This window comes from Mesocricetus auratus, unplaced genomic scaffold, assembly GCF_017639785.1.
Source record: "Mesocricetus auratus isolate SY011 unplaced genomic scaffold, BCM_Maur_2.0 Super-Scaffold_100676, whole genome shotgun sequence".
Classification (NCBI taxonomy): Eukaryota; Metazoa; Chordata; class Mammalia; order Rodentia; family Cricetidae; genus Mesocricetus; species Mesocricetus auratus.
Genome location: NW_024429266.1, coordinates 13,043,742 through 13,065,134, shown reverse-complemented (window position 1 = coordinate 13,065,134; position 21,393 = coordinate 13,043,742). Strand labels below are relative to the sequence as shown.

At 51.6% G+C, this 21,393-nt stretch overlaps 2 protein-coding genes across 4 annotated transcripts in view; both read left to right on the top strand.

Moving 5' to 3' along the window:
* The first annotated feature begins 11,467 nt into the window (after positions 1–11,467).
* Lefty1 (left-right determination factor 1) lies at positions 11,468–15,271 on the top strand. Its single transcript, XM_040739312.1, has 4 exons — positions 11,468–11,708; positions 13,076–13,322; positions 13,619–13,864; positions 14,514–15,271. The coding sequence occupies exons 1-4, from the start codon at positions 11,468–11,470 to the stop codon at positions 14,875–14,877; spliced, it is 1,098 nt and encodes a 365-aa protein (XP_040595246.1). The 3' UTR covers positions 14,878–15,271.
* Positions 15,272–17,281: 2,010 nt separating this feature from the next.
* The window catches only part of Tmem63a (transmembrane protein 63A), a 32,366-nt gene continuing 28,254 nt past the window's right edge, over positions 17,282–21,393 (top strand). Inside the window, exon 1 of one of the 3 annotated variants that reach the window (XM_040739118.1) lies at positions 17,282–17,636. The gene's annotated coding sequence lies outside the window, so the exon portion shown is untranslated. Of the gene's footprint in view, positions 17,637–17,658; positions 17,784–21,393 lie in introns of those variants that run through there. The other 2 variants (XM_040739119.1, XM_040739117.1) reach the window with 2 other exon arrangements.

Genomic DNA, 21,393 nt, shown 5'->3' with positions numbered 1-21,393 from the left:
GATGGGGGTCTCAAATGGAGAGAGTGAGGCCAGAGGGGCTTGTGGGGACCTGAGGTAGGAAGAACCCCAAAAGCACTCTAGGTCTGGAGGCCTAGCGGAGTATAGAAGCTGGCAACGAGGCAGTTGGGGCAGAGAGGCCAAGCTCAGCATAGACAGCCACAGGCCTGGCTCTTCCCATGACCTCCAGCTGCTGACAACTGCAGTTCAGACTGGGGTTGTGGGGCCGGGGAAGGGGAGGCGCTGCCACACATCATTAAAGAAGGTGAGGCCAGCAGACGGGGCAAACACTCCTCTGCACACAGATCTCCTTCCTGAATGTGGATTCCGAATAGCCTCTGGGGAAATCCAGTAATTGGCCAATCAGCCAGAAGAAGTGAATGTGGATTGGGGGTTTTTCACAATGGGCTCATTAGGTGGGAGGGAGACTGTCCTTTGTCATGTAGGAGGAGCCAGGCCCGCTGCCCTGAGGATGGGCTGGGTGGAAGTCTGGTGTCTGGGGTTTGCCACCCTGAAGGAGAGGGCAGGAGAAGGGGCTGTAAGAGGACACTTGAGGGCCCAGCCCTGGGCCTGGGCTTGAGGTGGGGGTGGCGAGAGATTTGACCCCAATAATAGGTCAGGCTGCCAGATGAGTGTCTGGGCACGATATGGGATCAGGGTTCACTGAGGCCTTGGGGGTGGGGGTCAACTAGACAAGGCTCAGATACAAATTGGGGCTCTGAGGCCGGCAAGCTAAGGTCCAGGGGTGTCTGGGCACGATATGGGATCAGGGTTCACTGAGGCCTTGGGGGGGGTCAACTAGACAAGGTTTAGATCCAAATTGGGGCTCTGAGGCCGGCAAGCTAAGGTCCAGGGGTGCACTCCTTCTAGGTTAGAGAATCCAACGACTGAGGTCCCTTCCTGGGCAGGGTCACTTTGTTCCTGTTGGACAAATGCATCAAAGTCAGCCCAGGCACCTGGGAAAGCCTCAGCCCTGGCCCCACACTACAGAATTCTTGACCCTAGCCCGGAGCCTTGTGGGGTCTCCACATCTGCCCTGGGTGGGCTCACTGCTCTCCCAAAGAGCACCGGGCCAAGGCGGGAGGTGACAAGGCAGGAATAGGATACGTTTGTTTCAAGCCCCGAGGCCCCATCCTCCTTCCGACAATTGTGAATCCTGGATTTAGTCCTAGATGTGTGTGGCCTGGGAGGAGCCTGGGGACCTCCATCTCTTGTCAGGTGAAGCAAAGAGAGGCAAGTGTCTGCAGAAAGGCCTGGAAGGAAGTTCAGAGATGCCATTAAGGCCCCTGATCACAGATAAGGAAACTGAGGCACGGGCTGCTGATTAGCCCCTAGGTGGTCCCCTAGGTGGAACTGGCCCTCAGGGAAATGTCATTAGGGTGAGGGCAGAGTAAAGGAGATTGGAGGTAAGGGCCTTGCAGAGGCCACCTCATCAACCCACACACCTGGATGCCTGCGGTGGCAGTTACCTCAAACGGCTCACAAACATCAAGAACTATTTGCTTAATTGATTGGAGAGAAAGGGAGGCAGGAAGAGCGGTTTGTGAAGACCAGTGCCTGCGGGGTTTTCTGCAGAGAAAGAAACCACTTTAAGTGATCTTCCTCCCTACACACCTTTTACTTGGGTGGGGTAGGTTTGGGAGACAGATAAGAGAATAATATGTCAGACAGACAGACAGACAGACAGACAGAGAGACAGACAGTGTACGGTATGGGACCAGCCCCTTGGGCATTCTGGGCAAGCTCTCTTCACCACAGAACTGTATCTCAACCCCTGTACATTTCTTATCCCCTCTCCAAGTACTCTGTGGAGTTTGGACCTCTGAGGAGAAACACCCCGCCCCTATCCCCAGAAAAGATGGAGTCTGTAGCTTGCAGTGCTGAAGGAGGGGGAAGGGTCCATCCCTCAGGGGGTCATTTTTGCCCCCTGCGCCGACTTTGGTGGCTGTGACAGTCCTGGGCAGGGACGCAGTATAGCATGGTGAGGCTCCCGCTCGCCTCCAACCCCGCCCCCACCCCCTGAGGGTTTCTTCTAATGGGAAGTGGTTTGCCTGCAGGTGCAACTGAGGTGGACTAAAGCCCCAGGGAGAGCAAACAAATCTCAATGAAGCCAGTGCGTGTGTTTGATTCCTGTCTTTGGCCCCCCCTGTGTGTTTGGTAAATATGTAAAATAAAATGACTTCTCAATGACCTGCATAGGGTTTCATGTAGTTCAGGCTGGCTTTGAACTTGCTTTGTAGTGGATCTGCAGTGCTGGGATTACCATACCCAGTTTTATGCCATCCCTGGGATTGAACCTGGGGTTTGCCTGAAGCTCTCTACCAATTGAGCCCCAACCCCAGCCTCCTTTTGGTCATTTCCCAACAGTACCCTTGTTGCCCGAGGATGATGATGGTACTGAGTTGTATTTATTTCATTTTGTTTCAGTGTATTCCAGGCCCCCAGGCATCATCTTTGAGCCCATGTAATACGGTGGGGGCTAAGGGGGTGGGTAGCGTCCCCCTTTTCATCTAGATTTTTTGTTTGTTTTGTTTTTTGAGACAGGGTTTCTCTATGTAGCCCTGGCTGTCCTGGAACTCGCTCTGTAGACCAGGCTAACTTTGAACGCATAGAGATCCGCCTGCCTCTCCCTCAAAAGTGCTGGAATTAAAGACCTGTGCCACCACCACCCTGCTCACCTAGATTTTTAAAAAGACATAAAATAGTTTGCTCAGGCTACTTTTGTGTATGTTTAGCAGAGCTTCCCCAGTGTATGCTGTCATAATGAAGGGCCAGGCACGGCGGGGCAGGTTTACAATGCCAGCATCGGAAAGGTGAGACAAGGGGATTGCACTGAGTTTAAGGCTACTTCAGCTACATAGCTACATAGCAAGTACCATGTCAGCCTTACAAGAAGAAGAAAAGGCAGGCATGGTAGTGCATTCCTATAATCTCAGCACTTGAGAAACAGACACAGAAAATCAATTTATGTTGGAGGCCGGCCTGGACTACACAGTGAGTTCCAGGCCCATGTGAGCTACAGAGTCAGACCCTGTCTCAAATATAACAAAACAAATACACCAAAACTCCCAAACCAAGCAAAGAGAAATAAAAAAAAATCAACCAATCAAAAGGGGGGAAATTAAACAGCAAAAACCATGTCATGATCACACAGGGAACCAGAAAAAGCTAAGTTGTGAAGGAGCTGCTGGCACCCTAGCCTGGATGGCGTTCGTGGCACAGCCACCCACCTCCTGCTGCTCCTCAGCCTGTGGGGCCCTGGGAACCGTGTGGTGGCTGCTCACTGCACCCATGTACTTTCCCCATGGGTGTTCTCCCTGAGTCCAGTGTGGCTCTCCATACATCTTTATGGCTTGGGACATGGTCCTGGCACTGGAGGTCTCAGAACACTCATGGGTTTCGGCACTGGGTGAAACCCCCCAACACTGGCAGGCACGAATCCAGGGGTTTGAGAATCCAGGAGCACCCCTCTGCTCTGCTAAACAGGGCTTCTTGAACTTTTTCTACTTGTGATCTCTTGGGCCCAAGACATTTTTATGTGGCCCCAGGTATACAGGGATAAAAATAGGTGTGCAAATCAAACATTTTCTGATAGTCATCATAAAGCTGTTTGTTTTAAGACAATTCTTTGGTATACACATGCATTGCGCAGTAGATTAGTGAGCTGTTGTATGCTGTCTACACTTGTTGAAAGCAGGCTGGGGAGTTAGAAGGACTCTCCAGTCACAGGCTCCAGGACCTTGGAATGGGAAAAGAAGAAGGAGCAAAAGTAAAGCCATTGTGTCCTCCAGAACAAACTACAGCTGGGTACTTGATACTGCAGAGCATCTTCAGTCTGTTTTGATTTTATAATCATCAGCACTGAGAATGCAATGTTACACAAATATGTAGTATAAAATGGTAAACGTATTTTAGGGTCTTTTTTTTTTTTTTTTTTTTGTCTTTTAAGACAGAGCTTCTCTGTATTGCTCTGGAGCCTATCTTGGCACTTGCTCTATAGACCAGGCTGGCCTCGAACTCACAGAGATCCGCCTGCCTCTGCCTCCCAAGTGCTTGGATTAAAGCCGTGTGCCACACCAATGCCTGGCCATTTTAGGGTCATTTATGAAACTGTTGGTGGGAATTCCTGGCTGGAGTAATGACTCAGTGGTTAAGAATGCTTCCTGCTGCTCCTGAGGACATGAATTCTGTTCCTATTATGTACACTACACTTGTACTGCATAACAGACTCCAGTCTTGACCCAGACCTGAGGTATTTCCAGCGGGGGGTGGGGGATTGAAACCATGTGATGTGATAGCGTGTGTAGTTCACGTGCTCTTTGTTCAGAACCACGCCTGCAGTGGAGGCACGCAATGCAAGACAGATACCTTGCTTTTAAATTAAATTTTGTTCATAGGACAGCCAGAAACTTTTTACTGTTGCCCAAATTTCCCCAGCCCTGCGCCCTACATTAAGTTATTCAATACCATGTGGGGTTGCAAACCACAGATTAAGAAGCTGGGTGCAGTCGAGTGGTGGTGATCACACACCTTTAATTGCAGCACTGGGGAGACAGAGGCAGGTGGATCTCTGTGAGTTCAAGGCCAGCCTGGTTTACAGAGCAAGCTGCAGGGCAGTCAGAGCTGTAACACAGAGAAACCCTGTCTTGAAACATATACCACCCCCCAAAAGAAGTCGGGTTCTCCAGAGCCATGTGCTCAGTTACCAACAGCCCTGGCCAGGGCCGGGATGTCCTTAGGCAGGAAGTATAAGATGGTAAGGACAAGGCTTTGGACTGGGAGGGCAGGGTCTGTGGGGTAGGGCAGGGACCCTGGCAGATCTTGATTATGAGTGGCTTTGGTGACTTTACAATTTCCACCTTAGGTGCTCTAAAACCTAAATTATCGCCCAAAAAAGTTGTGCTCAATGATTGCAAATCCCCAAAGTGAGTAAATGTTGAAAAAACCCTCAAAGGTTTAAATATTAGAAAAAGGAGCAAAATGGTGGTTATTAGCAATTGACTCCCTGACCTCCTGCAGAGAAGTGTGGCTCGGAACAGTGCAGTCTGATTTTGGGTGATGGATACTTGAGCACACACACTGTTTGTGTCTGGGTTCTGTTCCCTGCTCTGATCTTGCAGTGGCCAACACTGCACACCTTTGGCTTGTCTTCCCTGTCATAGAATATTCCATGCAAAGATTTCACTGCATTTTATTTTTCCTTGACACTGTTGCAAGACATCTCTGGTAGGTTGCTTCAGTTTATACACTGTTTTTGAGTTTGAATGGAGCACAGGCTCTCTTGCATGCCTGGAAAGTCCTTTGAGCCACAGCCAACCTGCTTAGACTCATGTACAACACCACTCTAATGAGCACTGTTACTCAGACAGTGAAACTGGTGGATCTTAGAATAAAGTAGTTTCTTCAACTGCAGAATGAACTGCCAAGGTGTCTTTGCAGTGGTTTTACTTTTACTAGAACATTAGAATTCTTGTAGGTCCAGGTATTCAGTAGATTGGTACAATTCAGTATCCATTCCTGTTTTTTTATTTTCAAATTCTTATTGAGCTGTGACTATATCTCAGTGATAGGACTCATATCACTTTAGCATATCCAAGGAGTTCCCCAACAACACACATACACACACACTCCACACACACATACACACACTCCATACACACATCTACATCACACACACATACACACACACCACCACACACACATATAATTCACACACACACACACTCCACACACACATATACACATCACACACACACGCTTCCACACACACACACATCTACATCACACACACACTCCACACACACCACCACACCCACATACACACATATAATTCACACATACACATACACACACCACACACACATATACATGCACACACATACACACAACACACACATACACATACACACACATATACATATATACACATACACACCACACACACACACACACACACCACTTTAAAAATTACTATGGATATTTCCTTAGCATGAGAATGCATTTACCTCAAAGTTCATATTTAGTGGAGAAAATAGTATTAAAATCAGGAGCAAGGCAGTGATATCTACCATTGTTACTTGACATTAATCTGGAGATAATAGCTAATGAATCAGACAACAGAAAAAAAAAGACCTTAGCTGTGGAGTTCTTGTCTAACATGCAGGAGGCTCTGGTTCCCTCTCCGCTAATACAGAACAAATAAATAATAAATCAAAAGAATAAAGTTAAGGAAGAAAGGGGAGGAGGGAGGGAACCAGAGAAACCAACTCTGAACAAGAGGAAGCAGATTCTTCCTAGCAGGTGTGGAAGGATGGGTCAGTGGTTAAGAGCTCATTCTGTTCTTGCAGAGGACCTGGGTTTAGTTCCCAGCACCCACAGGTTAAACACAGCCACCTGTAACTCCAAGGGCACCTGCACTTATGTGCCCATCCCCAAACCCCATGACCATAATTTAAAAATACAAAGCATCAGCAAGGGACTGGGAAGGAACTTAGTCAGTGGAGTACTTGTCTAGCATGCCTAAGGTCCTGAGTTCAATCCCCAGCGTCACGTAAGACGTGTGTTTAGAGGACAGAGGCAAGAAGATGACAAGTTCAAAGTCATCACGAAGTTCAAAGTCATCCTGGGCTACACAGTGAGTTTGAAACCAGTCTGTAAAACATGACACTGGACACAGAGAGAGGTGGAGATAGAGAGAGGAAGAGAGGGAGACAGACAGAGCAAGAGTCTCAGTGGCAGAGCCAGAGGCAGAGCCAGAGACAGACAGATGCAGAGAGACACACAGAGACAGAATGTTGTTGATCAGTATTACATTTGTACCTAACAAAATTCAATGCATTTAGAAAGTGAGTCACCTAAGTGTTGTTACAAATGACAAGAGAATCTAGTAAGGGTTCGAACTCAGAGGGTAAAATTACAACCTCTGTGATACAAGCAACAGTTAAGCAGGCCTATGGGAAAAAGACCTCTTCCCCATAGCAGCAAGAACGTAAAGGATCCAGGGGTTGATTTGACAGGTTACACACAGACACACACACATACAATTAAAAACTAAATAAATCTTTAAAAAAAAAAGGAAACCCACATTATAGTCTGTAGTTACGGTAGCACTTCCTGTCTGATCATGCTTGCTAACGTCAGAAAACAGAGACATGTCTAGCATGCAGGAGGCCCTAGATTCCATTCCCAGCACTGAAACAAACAAATAACCAAATAAGCTATGAATGTGTCTCAATTGCCCCGGACTCACAGTGGCGATAAGGTTGATTGCCGAGGCGAGGCTAAGTGTAGGGTAAACAAGTGCCCCTCCAGGACCATCCGCCTAAGGCTGCCTGTCTCCTGGGAGGGGCTTCTGCTGGGAGAGGCTGTGCTCCGGACTGCTTAAAATACAAAACTGTGGACGAGTCAGCATGGAAGGGTTAAAACTTCATACGGCCCCACCCTGGACAAAGAACTGCAGGTAACTAATGGCCGCGGAAAAGGGAGGGGCCGCCTCTCCCAGGCATGGTCCCCTTATTGGTTACCCACTGCAGAGGGGTCAGCCCTGAAAGCGTATACACAAACAACAGAAACAGGGTTGGAAGGCTGTATTTACATATGTTTATGAGAGTGTGTGTGTGTGTGTGTGTGTGTGTGTGTGTAACAAAAGTCAAACAAACAAAAAAGAAGAGCTAAACCTGAAAGTGGTGGGAAGGGTTGGGGAGGGGCCTGGGGGAGGGTAGCTGCGAGGGAGGGAGGAAAAGGGGGAAAAAAACCAAGTGGCAAATGTTGCCGACAACGTGGATGAAAAGGAAGCCATAACGTCTGCTGCTGGGGATGTAAACCCGCCCAGTAACTATGAAACTCAGTACAGTGTCTTTAAAAAAAAAAAGAAAGAAAGAAAAATGTTCATAGTTAGAGCCTTCTTGTCTTTGCCCAAAGAACTCCAGGTTGACTCGTCACAGAGACACGTGTGCTTTTCGTAGCTCTGTTCACAACCGCAAGTCAGGAAACCAACCCCAATGTCTCAAAACAGAACGGAAAGGAAACATGTGGCATGTGTACACAACAGAGTTCTCTTAGGAGTTCTCTTAGCTCTGAAGAATGAAGTCGGGATGTTTCCAGGAAAGTGGATGCAACTGGAGATAGTCATGTGAAGGGAATTAAATGAGTCTCAGAAACACAGATGTTGATATTGCATCTTCTCTCTCATTTTGGCTCCCAGGTTGTATGTACACACAGATCACGAAAGTAGAGAACTGTCTAGGGTCATAAGGAGAACCATTGGGAAGAGGAAGGAGTGGGTACAGATGGTGCCGGGTGTGTGTGTGTGTGTGTGTGTGTGTGTGTGTGTGTGTGTGTGTGTGGTCAATGTGCAGTATACACATGGACAAACGCTTTTAAAAGCTAAAACGTGGATCGGTGAGACACCTTAATGGATAATGGTGCTTGGTACCAAGCTTGACAACCAGAACCAACACGGTGAGAGGAAAGACCAATTCTTGAAAGTTCTTCTCTGATGTTTACCAAATCTGTGCCTCCACCCAATAAATAAATAAAAACAACAAAAAGTTTAAAACATATATAAACACACAGCTTGGAAACATATAAAATTGGGAACTGGGTATAGTGGCCCACGCCCATACTCTCCACCCGCTGTGGAGGCTGAATTTACTTAAATTCAGGAGTTGGCAGCTAGCCAGTAGAATAGTGAAACCCCATCTCTTAAAATAAAATTGGAACAGAACTATAGCTCATGGCAGAGAGCATGCTTAGCATCCCTAAGGCCCTGGCGTTCAGTCCCAGCACTGTGCAGAAACAAAACAAAAAAAAACGGACTCACCAAACAAAGCAGAACATACCTGACTCATATCCCACAAACCTCCTAACAGAAAACCCGATTAAACAACACTACCCCTCCCACCCCCCAACCCCCCCAAATCTGTAAAGATGACTTTTTCCCCCCCAGACAGGGTTTCTCTATGTAGCTTTGGAGGCTGTGGACCAGGCTGGCCTCGAACTCACTGAAATTCACCTGCCTCTGCCTCCCGAGTGCTGGGATTAAAGGCATTCATCACCACTGCCCAGCGACTGATGATTTTTTTTTTAAAAACTAAAACTTTTGTTTTTCGAGACAGGGTTTCTCTGTATTGCTTTGGCGCCTATCCCAGAACTCGCTCTGTAGACCAGGTTGGCCTCGAACTCACAGAGATCCACCTGCCTCTGTTTTCCGAGTGCTGGGATTAAAGACGTGTGCTACCACTGCCTGGCAGTTAGCATTTCTCGAGTGCCTACTGTGTACCAAGAGACTTACTAGGAATTCTGTGGGCATCCTAATCAATTGGGCTAATTTCTGGTGTAGAAAGCACCTCCCCTTGTTTTCCCAGAGGAGAAGCATCCCCTGAGGGGGCCTAGGGTCTGCAGGGCCACACAGCTTGTGACTATGGCACAGCAGTGTGTGAGCTCACACAGACAGGAAGGAGAAGGGACAATGACCTGAAATGCTGTTGGCATCCTCCTCTTTGACGGAGGAGGTCTAGGAAGCTGAGGTACTCTGGAAGAACAGGGAGACCACCAGGGCAGGTCTGGATGCCCTTCTGTCTGCCTCCCAAAGGCCATGTAGCCCCAGCTACAGGTGAGGGAGCTCCATGATATGTGACCAGGCTGCCTGTGGCATCTGGGCCAGCCTTGGTGTACTTGTTAAGCAAAATCAAAATTTCTGTCCCTTCCTGGTGAGGGGACCCCAGACACCTGGAGCTGTTCTGGAAAGATTGTCCTGGATTTTGGCTTCCCTGATCTCAGAGGCTCTTGTGTCTGATCCTACCCCAGATGATACCCACTCTGGAAGTCCCAAGATGATGCCCTCTTCCCATTGCGCTGCACGGCTCCAGCCCTCACCTGGCAGCGCACATCATGGGAGTCAGAGAGTGGTGGTGACACTCGGGGGACACCCGGCTCCTCCCTTACCTTCCTAGTGTGATCGGGCCACTGCCCTACCCTGGGCCCTTAACACTGGCCTAGAGCCAGGAAAGGCACCGGGCTTCATTCCAGGGGTCCCTTCTCCTGGGATGGGCCAAAGACCCGGTTTGGGGGCCGCTTTCGGGTCTCAAGCCTGTCCTGGGTCAGACTCAGGCCGGAGGGGAAGACAACTGCTCTTCTGCATGACAAAGGGTGGTCCAGCTGGAGAGCCGCGGAACACACCCACAGGTCTGGCAATCCACTATGGCTTTTCTCTTTAGCCCCTGACTGAGTTTGCTAGGATCCGCAAATAAAACCTCTAGATACTGGTGTAATGCAAATCACAGGTAAACAATGAATAATCTATTGGTGTAATCGCGTCACAAATCCAGACCTGGTTTTCTTTAGCAGCCCTACTCCTGGTGAGTTACTCAATTTTATTTCTCCTGTACAATTCTTCAACCAGCTCGCAAATCCACATTCAGATGTCCTGCCTGTGTCTTGGAGAAGGCTTAGCAGACTCTGAAGTGTAGCCACACACACCCTGACTACACTCCAGTCAGACGCACACACTGCATTGAGTCTATCTTGAAGCGTCTGGGTAGGACTTGGCAGAAAACAACTGGAGATATCCAAAGCACTGACTATGTAGGCACTGATCTTTTCAAGGCAGGGTTTCTCTGTGTAGTCCTGGCTGTTCTGGAACTCACTCTGTATACCAGGCTGGCCTCGCCTGCCTCTGCCTCGCGAGTGCTGGGATTAACGGTGTGCACCACTGGTCTTTATGTTGCTCCCTCTCGGAACCACTATCCTCTTGGCTTGAAATCTGGGAGGGGGTGGGCTTTCAACTCTGATTCCCATACGCCAAGGAAAGGAAAGGATGGGGCTCCTTACGGGCCAGTCCCAGGTTTCGTGGCCAAGGAAGGTCTCCCCAAAGTGGGCCAGGCTGGCTCTCGTCAGCCCCAGAAGTCTTTCGAACACCTGGCCAGGTGTACTGACAGGCACGCTGGTTGGAGAGGCAAGATGTTGATTGGAGTTTGGTTCTTTCCAGGGTTCAGAAACAGCAATGAACAACACTACAGGTGCACATTCCAGACACTGGGAACAGGCACCCAGCAGAGAACTCCACATCTCCAGGGCTCCTCCCAACCCGTGCTGGGGCTGCATTTAGGGTTTCATGTGTGCAGGGCAAGCCCTTCACCACTGAGCTATTACTGCTCCCACCCTGAATGTCTTAACTGGTCAGGCACCCTGAAGTCAAAGTTGAGGCATATGAATAACAGACGGCAGTGACCAGATGTTCTCAGTCCAGACAGGCCTTTGTGTCCTTTCTAGACAGCCCCTCCTCAGGGCTCAGTGGCTTGCTGTATGCTGAGCTCACAGGAGGTCCCAGGGGTGTGACCTCTCTCCTCCTTCTTTCCCACCCCCACCCCAGGGCCGCCTATAAAGTTGGCCAGCTCTCAGTAGACTCAAGACCCTTTCAGGACAACTCAGGGACATACATTCTCAGCACCTCTTGCTCCTGGGCGCTAACATGTGGCTCTGCTGGGCACTCTGGGCACTGTCCCTGGCTGACCCCGGGGCAGCTCTGACTGGAGAGCAGATCCTGGGCAGCCTACTGCAGCAGCTGCAGCTTAGTGAGCCACCTGTCCTGGACAAGGCCGATGTGGAGGGGTTGGTCATCCCCTCCCATGTGAGGGCCCAGTACGTCTCCCTGCTGCAGCACAGCCACAGCGGCCGCTCCCGAGGGAAAAGGTTCAGCCAGAACTTCAGAGGTGAGCCCTCCCACGCTGTCCCTGGTCTCTGGGAAAGGCAGGCTCACCAGGCCCTCCCTCCTGCGCTGTCAATGGGCCCTTGCTTTGTGGGGCTCAGAGTGGAAGTCTTGGGGTCACAGTCTGAGGGGGTTGTTAGAAAGAGCAGGTCTGACAGGGTGGCTGGTTCTGGGCGCTGGGGACCTGGCTGTGCATGTAAGAACCCTTGGGGATAGGAAAGGGGGGGCTGAGCTTGCTGCTAAATTCAGGACAGAGAGGAGGAGGAGGAGAATGGAGGAAAACAGGGTCCCAGGAGAAGTCCAGGCCACGTAGAGCTACCTGGGGTCACCACCCGGAAGAGTGGCTGACTATGTCTTGCCACCGACGGAGAACAGCTGACTGGGTAGAGGCAGCCCTGGGTAACAGAACGTTTGGAAGAGTGAGGACACAGATATCCAGCTGCCAGGATAGCAAGGGCCTGCATGGTAGGAGCACCACCTCCTCCAGCTGGAGAGCCCCGGGGCACAGCCACAGCCACAGCTTACTCTTCTATGGTACCCAGGCCTCGAGAGGTAAGGATGCTGTTTGTGAACAGGTGATAGAGATGACTGCCCAGGATAGGTGTGGCTGGCAGCTCAGGCGACCACCCTGCTGCCCTAGAGCCTTGGGAGTTAGGAAACACGTTGGCTGGTGCCATTTAGGAATGTGAGGATGTCCTTAGCATTTGTACCAGGGTTCGGCAGACCTGATAAAGATGTTCACAGGCTCGCCTGTTCCTCTCTCTTGTGCCGTTGAGCAGAGTCTCTCACAAGAGAGTCTGCCCATTATTATTATTATTATTACTATTACTATTATTATTATTTTCATTTTCTGAGACAGGGTTTCTCTGTGTAGCTTTGTAGACTAGGCTGGCCTGGAATTCACACAGATCCGCTTGCCTCTGCCTCCAGAGTGCTGGGATTAAAGGCATGCTCCATCACTGCCGGCTGAGAGTCTGCCCCGTAATAAAGTCACGTTCCACTTGTGAGCTAGGATTTCCATTCTCTGGCCTCTGGCCGTCTTTGTACTCCCCACCCTGCAACCCTCCCTGAAAGACCCGGCATTGCTGTGGTCCCACAGTCTCTTCCCTGCACAGGGTTCCAAAGCCACCACCAGGGGTGGAAGCTGATAATAAAAAAGACACAACCTCCACCGATTGTTTTAGCATTCAGGACCTCAATGCAGTTCATGATTCCTAGATAGGGAGAGGTACTTCTTTTTCACCGTGTGCCATGGGCCTTCTGCTCCCAGCTCTTCCCGTGGATTAGTAAGGAATCTTGGCCTTGAGTTTTGCCACCCACGAGGTTATCTGGTGCCAGTAGAGGCCGGGTTGACTCTGTCCATGTCCACAGAGGTGGCAGGCAGGTTCCTGGTGTCGGAGACCTCCACGCACTTGCTAGTGTTCGGCATGGAGCAGCGGCTGCCACCTAATAGCGAGCTGGTGCAGGCGGTGTTGCGGCTCTTCCAGGAGCCAGTCCCCAGAACTGCTCTCAGGAGGCAAAAGAGGCTGTCCCCTCATAGTGCCCGGGCTCGGGTCACCATTGAGTGGCTACGCTTCCTTGAAGACGGCTCCAACCGCACCGCCCTCATCGACTCCAGGTATTGGCTCCAGCCTCTCTCTCTCTCTCTCTCTCTCTCTCTCTCTCTCTCTCTCTCTCTCTCTCTCTCTCTCTCTCTCTCTCTCTCTCTGTCTGTCTGTCTGTGTGTGTGTGTGTGTGTGTGTGTGTGTGTGTATGTGTGTGTGTGTGTTGGGGGAATTAGGGAGAGCTCGGCTTGGCCCTGCTGGTAGAGGGGAGCTGAACAGGATGGGGTGGAGAGGGACGGGCCGGGAGACCCGTCCAGGACCTCTGCGATAGCCTGCTAGTCCCCTCGCCTGACGCGCAGCTGTGTTTCAGGCTCGTGTCCATCCACGAGAGCGGCTGGAAGGCCTTCGACGTGACCGAGGCTGTGAATTTCTGGCAGCAGCTGAACCGGCCAAGGCAGCCACTGCTGCTGCAGGTGTCGGTGCAGAGGGAGCACCTGGGCCCAGGGACCTGGAGCACGCACAAGTTGGTTCGCTTTGCAGAGCAAGGAACTCCGGGCAGAGAGGGGCGGGGCGAGCCACAGCTGGAGCTGCATACGCTGGACCTCAAGGATTACGGGTAGGCATTGTGGGTTAAACTGATAAGCGAAGTCGAGAGACAAATGTGGGATTTGACCTAACTGTGAAATGACAAAGTCTCAGAGTGTGAAAATATTTAGAATAATCCCTCTGTTAGGAAGTCCCCAGTAAATATTATTGATATTTTAGTTCTTAGCCTTCCATCCCCACATAAACGTCCAATTCTGTTGTTTCCTTTGCTGTGGCACTAGGGTTGGAACCCAGGACTTCACAATATTCCAGTGCTCTCCTATACTCTTTCTTCCTTTCTTCTTTTTTTTTGTTTTTCGAGACAGAGTTTCTCTGTATTGCTTTGGAGGTTGTCCTTGCTCTGTAGACCAGGTTGGTCTCAAACTCACAGAGATCCGCCTGCCTCTGCCTCCTCCAGTGCTAGGATTAATGGTGTGTGCGCCACCAATGCCCAGCTTTTTTTTTTTTTTTTTTTTTTTTTTTGACAGGGCTTCTCTGTATAGCCCTTGTCCTGGAACTCACTCTGTAGACCAGGCTGGCCTCGAACTGTTTTCTGAGTGCTGGGATCAAAGGCCTGTGCCACTACTGCCCAGTCCAGTGGTGAGCTGGATCTTAAGTTTTCCTCCCAGATGCCCTGATTTTAGCCTTCTCTGCTGACATCTGATCTCTCATTCCCACAGAGCTCAAGGCAATTGTAACCCTGAGACCCCAGTGACTGAAGGCACCCGATGCTGTCGCCAAGAGATGTACCTTGACCTGCAGGGGATGAAGTGGGCAGAGAACTGGATCCTTGAACCCCCAGGGTTCCTGGTCTATGAGTGTGTGGGCAGCTGCCTGCAGCTGCCAGAGTCCCTGACCATCAAGTGGCCGTTTCTGGGGCCGCGGCAGTGTGTTGCCTCGGAGATGACCTCCCTGCCCGTGATTGTCAGCATGAAGGAGGGAGGCAGGACCAGACCTCAGGTGGTCAGCCTGCCCAACATGAGGGTGCAGACATGTAGCTGTGCCTCGGATGGGGCGCTCATACCCAGGAGGCTGGAGCCATAGACACAGACTGTGGCCTCTCCAAGGCTGTGACTTTTGTGTATGTCTATTGTTCCAGCAGAGATGGGGATTATGAATCCCCGATGGGCTAATGCCCCGTCTGTGCTCTTTGCTGAGCTCTGCGTTTGCTTCCTCTGAACCAGCCTTATCCCCTTCAAGGAATGTGACTCACTGGCCACTAGGGGGCCCTACCTAGTCGTCTCTGTTCTTAAAATTGTTCCCTGCACTATATGTTAAAATGTTAAAGCACTTAACATGTATAGTTACTGTCCCTGTCACTGGATCTGGGCTGAGCCCCAGGTTTGATGTTGGACCTAAGACACAAGTGTATCAAACATGCTCAACCTAGGTAATATGGACTTTGCTAGATGTGAATAAAATATGTTTTGTTCTATAACTTTAGTTGTTTGGTTTTTTTTTTTTTTTGATAAAGGACAGAGGCAGGCAGATCTCTGAGTTTGAGTCCAGCCTGTTCTACAGAGCCAGTTCCAAGATAGCCAAGGCTACACAGAGAAACCCTGTCTTAAGATAAACAAAAACAAAGTCATTCATAATTCTAGCATGACTAGCATCAGCATCTCTAGCCTGGCAGGGTCCAAGTTTGCAGAGACTTTGAAGAAAAAAGCGATGCAGAGTCTCAGCCCAGGGAAAGGACCGCTTAGTCTCCTCGCCAGTCTGCACGGCTGTTGGCTAAGAATTTGGTATCCTCTAGTCTGTGCCCTAAACCCTCTCATCTTGATCCACGAAACAGGAGCAACCCCTAACTTCCACAGTTGTGGTTTAAGGAACCAGTGATTTAATAATTACTTCACACACTGACTGGTGCATCCAGGCTAGTCCAGCTCATACCGTGGATTTATTTAGTTAGACAGGGTCTCACTATGAATGTTTTTTATTTTGTTATTATTACTTCTTTGAGACAAAGTGTTGTGTAGCTTAGGATGGCCTCCAACGCCATATGTAGTTAAAGATGACCTTAAATATTTTTAAATTTAAATTGTGTGTGTGTGTGTGTGTGTGTGTGTGTGTGTGTGTGTGTGTGAGAGAGAGAGAGAGAGAGAGAGAGAGAGAGAGAGAGAGAGAGAGAGAGGTTGTGGGAGTACCAGCCAGCATGTGCTGTGAAGTCAGAGGGCAGCTTTTGGGAGTTGGTTCCCTTCTTCAGCAGTAGGTTCTGGGGGTCAGACTCAGCTAGGCAGGCTTCATGGGAAGCGCCCTTACTCCCATCGCATTGGCCTAACCTTGAACTTGAGTGCTGTGATTGCAGGCTTGTACCACCATGACTGGCTTACGATGTTCTCGGGATCAAATGTAGGCTTCACGCACTTACCCAAGCACTCTGCCAACTTGAGCTACATCTCTAGCTCCTAGCTTATTGCTTTTGTTACATTTTGTCAACTCACACTCTGACCATCACACCACAGGCTTCTCTGGACTTTGAGACAACAGTCACCTGAAGAGCAGCCGTAGGAAACCTTTCCTTCCGTTATCAAGGGTCCCAAGCTGCTCTCTTCTTTGGTAGTGGTGCCACCATTCTAATATGACTGGGGCTAGACCCCAGGACACAGGCCAGGCAGGTGTCAGCATCACCAACAAAGGCTGGAATTGTGTGGAGCAGGAGCAGGGAGAACAGAGAGAAGCGATCTGAGGAGCCAGGGGAATAACCAGGGGGCCACTACAACCAGGGATCTAGAGAAGCCAGCTAGCTGTGGGGTCCTTAACAAGGGCAGTAGCAGAGCTAAGGGAAGACAAGACAGAGGAAAGTTCTGGGAAATAACTGCTAGCTAGGTGCTTAGCATGGTAGTCAGACAGGAGAACCCGGAGAGGAAAGTGACGCCCTGTTTCAGATAGCCACAGGCTAGAATCAGGGACAGGGAGGCTGCGAGGATATTTTTATCTTTACAGTAAAAGATGAAAGCTCAGACACGGAAGTGGGGTCAGAGAAGGGGCAAAGCTGTGCCTTGGGGACGAGGAGCTGCTCAGGCATGAAGCTCGTTAGTGCCTGCAAGGACTGCGCAGCAAGCTTCGGTTCCACCCGTTTCCTTGTGGAAACTGAGGCCTGAAAGTGGGTAGCTTGCAGCACTGGCCCTGCCACAGTTCCGCAGTTCTTACTCCATTCCCCTAGCTCATCCAGCGACGGTCCTGCCCTGGGCGAGGGGCGCAGAGCAGGGGCAGCGGCCTCGGGTTCGCTGGAAACCTCCAAGTCCCAGCCAGAGCTCACCGAATGCTCAGCGTGTTTGGCCCCAGTTGACAATGTTAGTGGCCCGGGCCGGAGCAGTGACGTGTGGTCCCAGAGAACGCTAGCAATGCTGTACTTTATTTAGGGCAGGACAGTGCTTTGGAACTTTCAAGGTCCCGGCTCCTTACCGCGGCGGGCCTCTCTGTGGCTACAGACGGCTGGGGGCGGGGGAGGTCTACCGTGCTCCGTGCTTCCCCGCACTGCGCCCCAACTGGGCCAGCTTATGAAGTTCCTGGGGACATTCAATCCCACATCACGAACGTTTGCAGATACTCTCCAGCGCCGCGGCCATCCTAGGTTTGGCCCAGTGTCCTCTCATTGGGGATGTACGGGGACACAAAGGAAAGACAGTCCGGAGACGTCCTCTCCCGGCCTTGTGGGCCTTAGCCGGTCTGATCCCGCGCGTAGACCTCGGCGACGACGGCCACGCGTGGACCAGGGTTAGAGAGCCACAGACGGGCTCACTGCCCAGCACGCAGTCTTCGCGGTCCAGCTGGCGCCGGCGCGGGCGAAGAGTCCAAATAAGGTAAGGCGCGGATGCAGCTCTGCGCATGTGCAAGTGTCACCGGAGTTTCACTTTGTAACTTTTAAGTGGTGGGGACGCTGCCCCGCCCCACCAGGTGCGGCCAGACCACTCCCCGGCGCGCCGGGCGCGCCACCGCCGCCGCCGCAGGTAAAGTGGGAAGGGGAGCCGAGCAGGGGGAGGTCGCGCCGGCCGGGGTCCACACGGGGCTGTACGCCTCGGGTCGCCTTCCCTGGCGGCTGTCGGGGTGACAGTAGCCGAGTAGGTGGCTAGCGGGTGCCAATCAAACCCCGTGCTGCTGGGACTTCCTGACAGCCCTTGGCTGCGTGGCGGATCCTTCCCTCCCTGCTCCTCTGCGGGCTTTGGAGTTTGTCTGTGGCGTCCGATCTCCTCGCCTGACTCCGAGCCCTCTCCAGTTCCTTACGAGCCTAGACCCAGCTAGAGGGGCTTTGAACCTTTCGGTGACCACTCCTGCCCTGGTAGCATCCAGTGGAGGAAACCTGGGGACTTGGAGAAGGGCGGGGGAAGGGGCATGGGGAGAGCCGCGAGAGCTGCGACGGTAAAGAAACCACATCCGACAACTTATCCAGGGACCTGATAAGCCAGGCTACCTGAGACCACGGGTGGGGTGGAGTTGCTGTCTTTCAGCCCCAAGCAGGGACCAGCAGCTATAGGGACTTTTGTAAAAGACCTGGGAACACATATTTCTCTGTCTTGAAGCTCTCTGGTTGGGTCCCAGGGCCTGCCCTGTGGGTTTTTTTGTTTTTTTTGGAAATGAGATGGCTTAATACTGAGCATTTGCGTGACTGTTGCTAAGGGTGTGCTCCTAGGCAGGGCTCCTGAGGCCACAGTGACTAATTTTTTTAAGACCCCCTCCCCCGCCCTCTCATAGAGATGGAGTTGGAACACAGGTCTTGCTGCACATCCTAGGCATGCCCTTTGCTCGGAGCCGCACATCCTCGCTCTTAGGGGCTGGCTTGACTTCTTCCCCACCCCCAGAGTCTTCTCAGCTTGGCCTGGCTGCCTCGGGATGGGTGGGCTCCCACCGGCCCTCTTAGAGTGAGTTCCTTTGGGAAGCCGAGGAACCCTTGACTCTTTGAGAGCCTAGGGAATGGTCCAGGAGCAGCCTCTGACTTGGGACAGGTTCCCCTGGCTGGAAGAGCTGAGGGTCTGAGACTGTGGGCCTCAAGGTGGCCTTCACTTGGTTCCCCCTCTTTTCATTTTCCAAGCCTTCCTTGTTTGCTTTGCTGCATTTGATCCCCCTGAGTCTAGCCCTTGAGGGACACTGAGGCACAGCAGCCGCCCTTGGTGTCTGGGTGAGGCAGAGCGGCCACCTGGCTGAGGAAAAGGATCTGGCCTGTTGCCCAGGCTATCCCTCCTGCTGGCTCACCTCTCTGTTCTTTCCTTTGTTTTATTTCTGAGTCAGAGTCTTACCGTGTAGCCCTCCATGGCCTCGAACTCCCAGAGATCCACCTGCCTCTGCCTCCTGATGTTGGGATTAAATGGGTGTACTACCACATCCGCATTCCCTTCGTTCTTACCAAACTGTAAATCCTTCTGGGAAATGCGCTCTGCAGGAGAAAAACGACCAGAAGTGTGTCTGGGCTATTAGGGAAGGGAGCACCAGGTGCTGTCCTGGGGTCAAGGCCTCTCCTTCTCCAGGCCTCTGAGTCAGTGACTCTCGTGGGCCTCCCTTCCCACCCCCAGATGCACCACAGCTCCTCCCTTCCTCGGACAATGTCCCTCTGTGAGCATTTATGAGGATATTTTTCGTTTTCTCTGTCCAAGCCGTTCTTGTTTGCTCTGTGGAGTTTCCCTTTCCCTCATTCTAGCCTTAGGGGACCTTGGGGTGTGTGGGTGCTGCAGAAGCCCTCCGGGCTGTATGAGGATTTGGCTTGGAATGGATGCCACCTGTAGCCCACAGCCCCTGTGCAATTGTGGGGGAGAGGCCCTCCTGAGTTAGCATGAAGCTGGAGCCGCGGGTGCTGCTGGGTAAAGGGAGGAGTGGGGTAGCACAGAGGCTCGCTGGAGCTGGTGGAGATCTTGTTCTGGGAGCTTAGGTGAAGAGCCAGGCAGGAGGAAAGCCACCGGGAAAAGCCAGAGAGTGGGCATGTGTGCTGGGAGACATTTGGGCAGGAGCAGGGTGCGAAAGGACTTCTGTTCTGAACTCCTAAACTGGAAGAGGGTGGCCCCCCTGTGACTTATGTGACACGGGGGGGGGGGCAGGGGGGTTGCATCTGTGTTGCTACAGGACAGTTTGTGAAGGTTGGTGTTGCAGAGGGCAGGTCACAGTGGACAGCCCAGCAGGAAGTAAGAAGTAGGCCAGAGGCCTGACTCACTGAAACTGGGGAACTGTGGGGGGGCTGATCCAATGAGAACCTCTTCGCAGTCCTTCCTCCTACAGGATGGTGACCAGAAGGCCTTGCATCACCAGGCAGGGGTATTTCGATGTCCTGGTGATTTTTTTCCTTTGAAACAGCCTTGTGTGGAGATTTCCATCATGCCAGGGGTGTGTGAACCTCAGGGGGTGTCAGCACTGATCCCGGAGCCGTCTGCTGGCCTGGGCTCCCATTGCGGTCAAGACTGCCCTGGAATCCCATCCTCCTATTTCTCCTTGAGTGCTGGGGCCGCAGGCCTTAGGAGACCAATCCTCCTTGCTCCTCTGGGTGAGGTTAAAGGGGACAAACAGGAGCTTCAGCTTCAAGGTGGAGATGACATTCAGGACCGCTCACAGCCACTAACCGTGGCTACAGCACCACACACTTCTTCCTCCAGACACTGCAATCCCTTACAGGAGGAGGACGCCATCCAATCTCTTAGGCCTGACTACTCCCTCCCAGCCTTTCCTCACTTCCTATCAGGCTCACTGCACTGTGTGCCTGTGCGTGTGTGAGTGCGTGTGCGTGAGTGCATGTGAGTGTGTGTGAGTGCGTGTGTGTGCGTGTGCATGCGTGTGTGCATGCATGCATGTGTGTGTGTGTGTTTGTGTGTGTGTGTGTTCCCTAGCACAGCAGTGTCAGGAGTGAGAATTGAGATGCTCCCCACCATGACCCAGAACCCTTTAGCACTCTAGGTAGTTCAGACATGGGCTTCAGTTCTCTATAACCCCTTTTCTTGTCCTCAATGCTTGAGTCTCTCTAGCAGGTAGAAGAACCAGATTCTGAGGAAGTCCTCTGGGAACTGCAATTTCAGCAGATTTGGGGAGCCTAAAGAGGGAGGTGCTTTCTTAAGACTCTCCCCTCATAGATGATGTGGAGAACAGGCCAGAGCCAGGGCACCAAAGTCCCCAGGCTTTAGTGCCAGGGGACAAGTGATAGAGATTTCCATTAGATTTGCCAGGGCTTCCAGGAGCCTTCAGGTCAGCACCCAGCTTGCAGCTGTGTCTGTATGAGCCTTCTGTTAAGAGGGGAGGTGCAGACAGAAGAGGGCGGAGTTAGGGGCCGGCTTTGCCCTGAGCCTCACCCATGCCCGTGGGAGCGCCTAGGCCTTTCCTCTCTGGCTGACCCTCCTGCTTTTGCCTCTCTCAGGGAAGCACCGTGTGATGGCAGTTACAGAGTGGGTAGTCAGGGTTTGAGGCACAATCCTGACGCGCCCAGCCTTCTCGGTTTGGGAGATAGATGGTCATTAAGTTTCTGAAACTTGGATTCCAAGTCCAACCAGCCTTGGGGCCCAGCTCTCACTCTGACTAGCTGGAGGGGGCTCTTGTCCTTGGCTCAGATGGGCCAACACTGTTCCTGGCTGTTTCCATCCCAGTTTGCTG

Coding starts and splice junctions, on each gene's coding strand:
- Lefty1 (XM_040739312.1), top strand. CDS start 11,468: ATGTGGCTCTGCTGGGCACTCTGGGCACTGTCCCTGGCTGACCCCGGG. Junction 11,709..13,075: donor GTTCAGCCAGAACTTCAGAG/GTGAGCCCTCCC, acceptor CCATGTCCACAG/AGGTGGCAGGCAGGTTCCTG. Junction 13,865..14,513: donor CTGGACCTCAAGGATTACGG/GTAGGCATTGTG, acceptor TCATTCCCACAG/AGCTCAAGGCAATTGTAACC.